The sequence below is a fragment of the Glycine soja genome, chromosome 8 (genome assembly GCF_004193775.1).
Source record: "Glycine soja cultivar W05 chromosome 8, ASM419377v2, whole genome shotgun sequence".
Classification (NCBI taxonomy): domain Eukaryota; kingdom Viridiplantae; phylum Streptophyta; class Magnoliopsida; order Fabales; family Fabaceae; genus Glycine; species Glycine soja.
This window is the reverse complement of record NC_041009.1, coordinates 9541146-9551238: the sequence shown is the minus strand read 5'-3', so window position 1 is coordinate 9551238 and position 10093 is coordinate 9541146. Positions and strand designations below refer to the sequence as shown.

The window sequence follows — 10093 nt, the reverse complement described above, 5'->3', positions numbered from 1 at the left end:
GATATAATTGAGTTTAACGTGTTAATGCAGGTAAAAAAAATTAAAATGCTTTTTTAGTTACAACTTTTATAAATATATATATATATATATATATATATAGAAGAATCATATAAAACGGATCAAAAAAAGAATCATAAATTATATGTAACATTAATTTTTCCAAAGTAACCCGTGCAGGGCAAGGGTGGTAGGATAAGTTCTAACCAAAGACGGGATTCATTTCAATATCAGCAAGGCATGTGAACCTTATTTATCTATCTAGTAGTCACTGAACAAAAACAACTATCAATATCCATCACCAATCACGGTTGAAACTTCTTCAACTGTCACTAGCAAGGTAAATAAATACGATCCAACCAAACAAAATACCAATCTCTAACCTCTCTACAGTACCAAATACAAAGAAATGCTGTTCACCATAAAAATCTCCCCTACCAAAGGTCAATATTTGATAAAATCACTTCAATTTACATTTTACCTGCATCATGCGACATACTAACGCTACCTACCACACAACCTACAGTGTTGTACAAAGCCAGAATGAAGCAAAAGTGGGATATCCAAGGCAGGTATTATTGATCTTGTGACATACAATATAGATCTCCACTGTCTAAGGTATCGTCGTCTCAGTAGTTTAGGATGTCCTATCTGATGAGGTTTGATCATTTTTATTAGAATTGAGATTGATATTGGATTGTGATTTGTCAGCTGATGTCACATCATCATGCTGATTCTCGTCTTTCTTTGAATTCAGAAACCGACCACCACATCCTCTTGGTCTTCTCAGTGCATGCTTGTGTCGAGATTCATGCAAGTATGGCTGCAAGATTATTACAAGAACAAGTAAGTCTAGAGAAGAGAAGCAAGCAGCTTACAACAACAACAACAACAACACAAATTTTGGTGTCAATAGAAAAAAAACTATAAAGATGCAGAGAATGATATACCTTCCTATTCCTTATAACTTTATTTTCTGATTCAGCTTTTGCACGGGATTGTCTACGTCTTAATATACCGTGGTATTGTTTTGCATTGACAAACACAGGCTCCTCAACTGCATCAGTTGGCAGAGGAACACCAGCTTGCTGAATTCCCATTAACTGAAGATGGACCTGGCACAGGATAAGGTTCAATAATTGGAGGATCAGAAAAAGACACAAGAAGCCACTACAATATTAATAGAATCAACATTAAAGAATTAGAGCGAACCATTGGCTGTCCACTATAGGCTTGCGGGGGATAAGGTTGTGTATCATAGGGAGCAAAGATGCTTCTATAGTAAGGATCTGGATATGGATACACAGGTGGTACCTTCAATTAGATAAGAAAGTAACATAAATCAGTAATATGCATAAACAAAAATACATTTTAAAATCAAATACCAAGAGCAATTCTAGGGCAAGCAGTGATTCTGAACAAACTTTAATATCACATCTAAATAACAACCGATACCAGTACTCACTCGGGCAATTATTCATTTACCTTCAATATCCACAACAAAAAACTCTGCTTTCTTAAAAATCAACCTTAATTCACCAAACACAACCTCTAAAGGACACTTTTTTTTTTTATAAGAAAAACTTCAGATTGCATCATTATTTGCCAGACCAGAAGCCTTAAGTTTTCGAATGCCAAAATAGGTACTGATTAAGAAATTCAGTTTTAACTATTACAAGATCAAGAAGAAATTTATTGCATCCAGAACTCCTTTCATATAATAGCTACTTTCAAATTAGCTTGCTGTGGCAAATTGGGAATGCCACCTTCACGGATAAAAAAAATGTAAAAAAGCCAATTTATTCATGAATTAGAGGAAGAATAAACCTGGGGAAAATTTTCATCATGATTTGCTAATATTCAGAGTCAATTTGCTTCAATGACAAAACAACAGCAATGTGTGTCTATCTTATACCTACAACAGGCAAGACACATTGGATGATATACAATGGCTATGGCCTATACAAAACAAAGCATTCCTTAGTATTTCTGGAATTAATTAAATATTAGGATGCTGATTCAAATTGGACTGATGATGTCAAAATCATTGAAGAAACATATTTTGTTCTTCTAAGGCAAAATCAGAAGAAAACAAAAAGAAACTTGAAGTTCATACCATTGCATGCCCAGTTCCAAGCTGGCCAGGTGTTGCATACTGTACATTGACATTCTGGGTACTAATATCTGGATCAGAAATTCCATTTGCAGAAGGGGACTGAATTTGTGATTCTGACTGCTGCTGTCCATCATCTTCATTATCTGGATAAACATTTTGCTACATAACTTCAGACAGTAAATTTGTGCTAGGGATGGAGTGAAGGAACAAGTGAATTGCTTCAATTTAAGAAAAACACCAAACTTCCAATAGGATAATAGCAAAGAAGCTCAATCAAAAATCAACACAATATCTTAAAAATGAACCTAGTGTTTTATAATGCATGACCAGCAATCAGAACACAGAAGCATATATCACAATAGGAACACAAACTCCAGATTTATGTTGAGTTTGCAAATACAGAAGAAACAGTGATTGTCAAAAACAGTAGTTTGAAGTGAATTTTTCTGCCCAAATCTCTCAACTACTAAACATGTGAGCACTTATAAGAAATATGCGAGCACTTATAACAGGGTGGGCAGTGCAGGAGTTAGTTAAAAACAAAATTGGTTACAGGATTAGAGGAGTACAGGACTTACTAAAGTTGAAATAAATTTTGAAGTTCAAATCATGAAGCTAAAATAAGATACTTTAAGTTTAAAGATGGTGTAAGATGAAGCCATGTGTAAAAACTAAAAATATAATAGCTAGGATATATTGATTGCAGTCCCTTGGCAAAACATACAAAAAAAGATGCTTCTCAGAAAACCAGCAAACACAATTACACACAACATAAATGCAGAAGAAGATGAAGATAAGGCATAAATCATTTTATTTTTATGCAGCTTCTGTGCAAGAGTGTATGGTTTTAATGACTTGCATGATTAAAAGATACATTGGCTAACCCAAAAGCTGGGGAGATATAGATCTATGATACTGAGGGGTCAAAATAATCTTACGACAAAATAATAATTTTCACAAGGCAACCAATACAGAAAGGGTAACATCCGGTGCAAGTTGCCTGTGAATTGTAGCCAAAGATTAAAAGTTACTAGACAGTAAGAAACATGAGTTTTTATGCAAATAAATGGTTTAACTTTCGGCTCCTGAAAATTCTCATTTTTTTTCCCTTTAAGAAAGGTGGTTTTTTTACCATTTCTTATGATTTTCACAAATGAATAATTCCAGCACACAAAATACAAGATAAAATAAGATTTTACTACACTCACAACAGTAGTTATTCATATTTTCCATCTTCAACCTTACTAATATCTGTTGAATAGAAATTTCTCCATTAACAATTCCATTAGACTGAGACAAGGCTATTGTTGTTGTAACAATTCCATTAGACACAAAAACACCAATAATATTGTTCCATGTGTTGTTAACTTAACTTGAAACATGCGGGTAATCCACTCATTATAAATGGAAAAGTTACAATAAAATAAAATAAAAAGGATCAAGGATTTTGTTCATGTAAAATACCAGTAAGGTCGTGAGCAGAGGTCATGTTTCGTGAAGCACGTAACACTGTCCAAACCTGGAACCAGAACAGAGATTGTTAACAGAATTTGGAAGTATTTCAGGTACATGCAATACAGATAAAAAAGAGTGATAGAAAGAGAAATGAAAACAAAAACAGCAGAAGCCAACTGTATATACATTTATAGTTCTTCAACTGAATATATATTGGCTATACAATTATGATAATATATCCACAAAGCCAGAATATAGAGAGACAAAAGAACATATCCAAGTACATGTGAGTCAAGGGTGAAGAAAAAATTTCACATCCCAAGCACAAAGCCAAAATCCACGTTCATTCTGATTAATAAAAAAATCAGGGCATAGTAGTTCTTCTACAGAATTTCAATAGAAGCAGAGAAAGAGATAAAAGAACACTTGAATAGCATACTAAAAACGGAATTCCTTGAGGTGAATTGGAGGGAGGAAAATTAGGGTTTAGAGATTGGAAACGAACCTTGGCAGTGCAATAGTTGAATGATGTGGTTGGTTTGAGAGAAAAGTCGTGGGTAGAAAGAACAGAAGCCAGGTAGTACGCTACGCTGGACCCTCCCTATCCACACACCTAATCCTGCATCTTTCTTTCCTTGCCTCCCAATTCCCCAAAGATCCTTCCTTTCCTTTCCTTTTTACTTTTCTTTTCTCCTCTTTCTCTTCTTGTGTGGTTCCATGCTCGCCAACCAATATTCTCTACAAAAAGTATAACTTTTATTATTATTGTGTTTCATTATAAGAGATAGGAAGATTTTTTTGGTTTTACTTCATCTAACATTTTGGTTCTAATCTTTCAAATATGATTTTAGTCTTCCTGCCAAAACGTTAATAATGTGGAAATTAATAATACTTATTTTAAAAAATTCAGGAAATAAAATGTTTAATGATGAAATATAGAAACTAAAATCACTAATTTAAGAAAGTATATGAACGAAAAAAAATATTTTCCCTAGAAAATATTATATGGATTGGTTGGCTTTTATGCTATAATACTAAAAGTTCTTTTTTTTTTCTTCCAGTGGTTAAAAAATGTTAGTGGTACTTTTTTATAATAAAATCAAATTTATTAAAAATCATTAATTTTGCTGAGTGTAATATTTTATAGTAGTTTAATAATACCCTTTCATCCGATCTTGAATTTGCAATTGAATCAAATTTTACACTACCATTTTTTAAGAGAACAAGGCAAATTGCATGGTAGGCTCCTATGCCACCAATAACGTAACGGGTGAATTGTCACAGCCGCAATGGAGTGCGCATTAGAATTGTCTTCTAAGGGATGCAGAAGGAAAAAAGGGGTGCAGGAAGCAATTGCCTACAACCAGTCCTAAAAAGTCCACAAAATGGCATCAAGAAACCCAAAACCACCACCACTGCACCACACTTACACCAAAGGAATGGATCCCAAGTTTTTGAGGAATCAGAGGTACGCTAGGAAGCTTAACAGCTCTATTTTTGTCTATAATGGTAAACTTTGTTCGAAATCAATGTTTAGTATAGCATAATTAATTTGTTCACAGAGAATACAGTACTTTTATAACAACTTTCCTGGTTTCTGTCATGACCCTTTAATTTTTTACCAATGGAATGTTAAGGTGTTTTTGCGTTTTTTTTAACTATCAATTATTTTTTTTATTAAAAAAAGAACATAGTAATTAATAAGTAGAATTATTTTTTGAAAGACTTAAAGCATGTACTTTGTGGGCTTCACCATTGGGCCGGCCTTACACTTATAGGGCCCACTTTGTTCCCTGTTTTCCTGATGTACTAGAAGAACAGAATGATGCAAAAGTCGAATACAATCCATCTCCCATGAACCTACCCGGTGGTTGAGCCAACAAAATATATAGGTACAAAAAATTATTCTTAAAACATTTTTCTTAATTCAATTTTCTCTTTATTTTTTTCCTCATTACATTATTCATCTTATCAATTATCTCAAATTTTTTCTCTTTTTTCTTTATCTGCCTCTCATTTATTAAAATAAATCATAATTGAGCTACAAATAATTTCTCTTTTGTATACATATATCCCGAACAAAACAACCAAAATTTTCTGGCCCAACTACCTTTCAACCTTAACAATCTTTCAACGAAAGGAAGGTTGGGCATGTGAGAATAAGTTAAGTTTCAATGTAGGTGCATGCAATGCAAAACCGCAAATAATAATAATAATAAAAAAAAGCAACAACATCAATATCAAGACACCACCAACATTCCCTCTGGGGTTGTGTTCTCTCATATCAACATATATCTATCCATTTAGAAGAAGTTGATTCAGCACCCCAAGTATACCACCATGCACATAGAAACAAGTAAACATCATAATGGAAAAAATGCATGGCAGCTTTAATTATGCCATTCCATGTGTTATATAATCTGCAGCACGAGGCTTGTACGAGAAAATGTATATTTCTGCATCATAACAAAACCAATTAAGCAATGCTCCATATGTTGAGTGTTCGTTTCCCAACCAACAATAATCATTGCATATTTGAGTGTCATGTGTCGTTCTTATTGCTTTATTTTTGTGTTGTAAATTTCAAGTGTCTTTCTTGGCACGATTTTCAAGAGAAAAAAAGAAAGCAAGAGAAGAAATTTTGAATCAATGTCATTATTGAATATAATTAACATACACCGAACTATTATATGCACTACTAATTTTGATCAAACCTATAATTATGAATTTTAGATTAATAAAGAACAAATTAGTGAATGTTTGAGTATTCAAATTAGTTGCTAGATGCATTTCTTTCCCTTCTGATCGCAAAGGAAGTCTTATATGGAATGGAGAGACACACACCATGGATCAATTCTTTATTAGGTACTTTTTTGGGTACCTGAACACCGATCAATCCATGATGAAAAAAAATGAAAGCGTGGGTCGATCAAGGGCCATGTGGAATAAAAGCCCTAGACATATCTTTTATATACGAAGCATATAATCTGCAAAATAAAAGTACTTGTAATTACACTAAAACAATTAAGCGTTGTTATTAAACTAGCTAGGAGTGTATCTTCTTTTCTTTTTTTCTTTATTTTTCCCGGTACATGGATTGTATCTTTTTAATTCACATTCGAATATGGCTTTGCCCTGTTACTTTTTCTTTTTTATTTGTTTGTTCTTTTTATCTTTTATACTATTCCTTCCTTCCGCGACTTTTCTTCACAAAAGCAATTCTATAACAGGAGTGAAGCCCGGCAGCATCTTCGGAATTTTCCTTTGGAATTTCTTGTCACACTCCTGCTTTACTTTTTTTTTTTTTTAAATTTTTTTTTTTCCTCTTCTCGCGGTAGGTTCGCACTTACATTCTGGTTATGGCGGAATTTCTTCCTAACATTGTTCATCCACATATAATGTTGAAATTGTACCCATTACCAAAAGCAATATATTTAAAGATGAACTTGAATGATAAGAAAAGGTAAATACTTCAAAGTTCAACTTTACTTTGAATCTTGATTTTGGAATTCTGGTCCAGCTGGTAATCTTTGATATATCTCAAGAAATAAATTATGAGTTTAGTTTGGATGGATTGTGGATGAAAAGTATAAACTAATTAGAAACTATTTTTTATATAACTAGTAAAGTAATTATATACCAATACCATATACATAACAATTTAATTATAGTTGTATATTATTAGTTTAAAAAACCCTTTATACTGATATAGTACATTCCAATTAGTTCATAAATTGTTTCTGTGTGAATTAAATATTTGATTTAGCTTTGAAAATTTTATTCACAAGGAAATGACTTACTAAAATTTTATTTAAAATTGTAACATGAGTCATCATAAAAATATTTAAAATAAAAATGTGTATAACTGATTTCAAAAACTTGAATTTAAAATTAAAGAATTAAGAATGACTAGATTTGATCTGACACTTTAAGAACTCATTTAATGATTAGGATAAAGAATTTGAACTTAATTTTTTTAAATTAAAATTTTAGTCTTTAAATAAAATTTTGACTAATAAAAGTCTTAAAACTTTCTTTGAGTTACAAGTTTTAATTTTCACTGTTAAATGATGACGTAGGGGTTATTAAGCTTGTCACGTGCAATTTATTATTATTATTTAATGAAGCTTGTTTTTTGACTGTTTATTTTTTTTAAAAAATTGCTCGCAAAATCAGTTAGAATTATATTTTGTTTTTCTCTTTTCCAAACCGTTTTTCTCATGGTAAACACACAAATTTTTCAGATTCAAGTTACCCCCATCTCAAGTTCCTTAATCTTGAACACCCAAACAGCTTCCATGAGACTCACAAGTTCGATCGGAACTCATATAGTAGTCGCATTATTCCTACAAAACCCATTACGCTATCATCTTAATGCTTAAAATTTCCCATATATAATCGCACTAGCACGGCTAGTCTAATTTAACAACGCAAACTATATTTGCATGCATGTCAACTAATATGGGAATAAATTACAATTTCTTCGACGACAAACTCGCCATATTTCTTGGTATATCTACGTAAACAATGTTTGGTCGATCGACCAAACATTGATTCTTTTGCGTCACTTTCCACAACTCTTTATACTAATACATACATATATCACTCGCAGTCTCGCACTTATCGTGTTCAAAATTATAAGAAATTGTTGGCTTAGAAAACAGAGTTTTCACTAATGTGCTGACAAGTGGTAATGTTTTTATGATTAAATTAACGCACTTAACAAAGTTGATGGTATACTATATATATATATAGTATTTTCCTTTATCATATGCTTGTGTCCATTTAATTACCAGAACTTGCTTTTTTAATATACATAAAATGAGAAAAAAAAATAAGAAGTCAACATTTTGTATTGCAATAAACTTCACGAGGATACTTAATTATCCCACTAAACCAACCTTAAAGAAAAGGCGAGTTAATAAAAAGACAAAGGAGAGAGCGGCGAGGGTGGAAGATGAAGGAACCTTTTCCTCCGACACATTGTAAAACAGACAGTTTTCCACATTCAGACAAAACAAAACCCACTGTTCTTCTTTCTTTCTTTGACGTTCTTTAAGTTTAAGCCTCTTTCTCTCTCTCTCTCTCACACACACACTCTCATCATGCTCATTTCAAAACGACACCGTATTCTCCATAACACTTCCACCTCTCTCTATATATATGCTTCCTCTTCCAACCGTTCACTCCAAATTCATTCTCCATGGAAGTAACCTTCGCCATCGCTGTCTTCGTGCCACTCATTATCGCCGGAGCTTCCTCGGCCAGGGAGCTCCGGCCGTCGGACCACGGCCTCACCTTCCAGACACTCTCGCCGGCAGGGCCGCATTCCTCGCCGGAGATGCGATCCTTCTTCAACAGCGCCAACTCCTCTCCGTCCATGTCCTCCTCCTCCGACGTCGCACTTCCACGTGCCATGGACTCCGGCGAAGCCTCCCCGCCGGCGTGGTGGCAAACCGACGGAGGCCACTCCGTCGAAGGCGTGGGAAAGGCGCTGACGATGGCGAGCTTGGGGTGCGGCGTGGCCGGCGCGGTTCTGCTTGTGGCTTCGGGTTTGATCTATTTGTTAAAGTACCGAAACAGAAACAGAAACAGAAAGCAGAAGTTAAACGCAGCGTTTTGCGGTGAGAATGAGAATCGCGGTGAAAATATTGATGAGGAAAACAACAAGTTGCAATTGGTGGTACGCAACCCTTGAGTTCTTGATTTCATTTTGATTTTTTGCTTGTTTCCCACTAGCTATGTATGATTCCACGTTGCATGTAAAGGGTAGCTGTTCTAAATTTATGACTTTATATAATATTATTTGTTTATCTATTTTACTTTTTTCTATTCATCTTGTGCTTCTTTTGATGGACCAAAATAATTATGTTTATAGTTTAAAACCTATTTTACTTTACCATTTAGACAACGTAAATTAATGCCTCTCGTTTTACTTTTAAAAGGTGGTGGTTTAAACAATAAACATGATTTAAAAAAAGCAAAAAAAACATATGAATTATTATTTTTACAACAAATTTTTAAAAAATATTTTTTTCTTAAATTTAAAACAAATCCTTAAATGTAAAATACATTGTTGTATATCTTGTAATACATCTAGTTCTACATGTATAAAAACTAATTACGTAATTCATTAACATTAATAAAATGATTGGATTAGTTATTTTGTCTTAAATTTTAATTTTATTTTTAAGATTATCCATACATTAAATGGTTCAAAAAGTTATTATTTTTAAATTTAACCAATAAAAATATCTTATTTTTGTTGATAACTCAGTCAATGCATCAACACGAGAAAAACAGTGTAATCATCATAATTAATTAGGGAAAAAATTTAACAATAAAATACTTCTATCTTTCTTATAATTTGGACTACGTTTTTTTAGAAAAAAAATGCAGGACTAATGTATCCACATTTTATTCTTTGCAGACTTTTGTTGCCGTAAAAGAGTTTACGTATTAAATTCATTGGAATTTGGAAATCAAAGTTTTTAAATTTTACTTATTACAGGCAATCTTTTCATT

At 32.9% G+C, this 10093-nt stretch overlaps 2 protein-coding genes across 2 annotated transcripts; one reads left to right on the top strand and one right to left on the bottom strand.

The window, feature by feature from the left end:
• Positions 1-215: 215 nt before the first annotated feature.
• On the bottom strand, positions 216-4310 carry LOC114421764 (nuclear transcription factor Y subunit A-7-like). Its single transcript, XM_028387831.1, has 6 exons — positions 4074-4310; positions 3578-3632; positions 2114-2256; positions 1210-1311; positions 948-1112; positions 216-820 (listed from the first exon to the last, which is right to left on the bottom strand). Exons 2-6 carry the CDS (start codon positions 3600-3602, stop codon positions 635-637), a joined length of 621 nt encoding a protein of 206 aa, XP_028243632.1. The 5' UTR covers positions 3603-3632; positions 4074-4310; the 3' UTR covers positions 216-634.
• A 4214-nt stretch (positions 4311-8524) lies between these two features.
• Positions 8525-9404, top strand: LOC114424386. Its single transcript, XM_028391227.1, has one exon. The coding sequence runs from the start codon at positions 8772-8774 to the stop codon at positions 9264-9266; it is 495 nt and encodes a 164-aa protein (XP_028247028.1). The 5' UTR covers positions 8525-8771; the 3' UTR covers positions 9267-9404.
• Positions 9405-10093: the final 689 nt, after the last annotated feature.

Excerpts from the sequence above, each read along its gene's own strand:
- LOC114421764 (XM_028387831.1), bottom strand. The coding sequence starts at position 3,602 with ATGACCTCTGCTCACGACCTTACTG. Across the intron at positions 1,113-1,209 it reads CCTATAGTGGACAGCCAATG|GTCCATCTTCAGTTAATGGG; the intron begins GTTCGCTCTAAT and ends ATCCTGTGCCAG. Across the intron at positions 821-947 it reads AAGTTATAAGGAATAGGAAG|CCATACTTGCATGAATCTCG; the intron begins GTATATCATTCT and ends ATAATCTTGCAG.
- LOC114424386 (XM_028391227.1), top strand. The coding sequence starts at position 8,772 with ATGGAAGTAACCTTCGCCATCGCTGTCTTCGTGCCACTCATTATCGCC.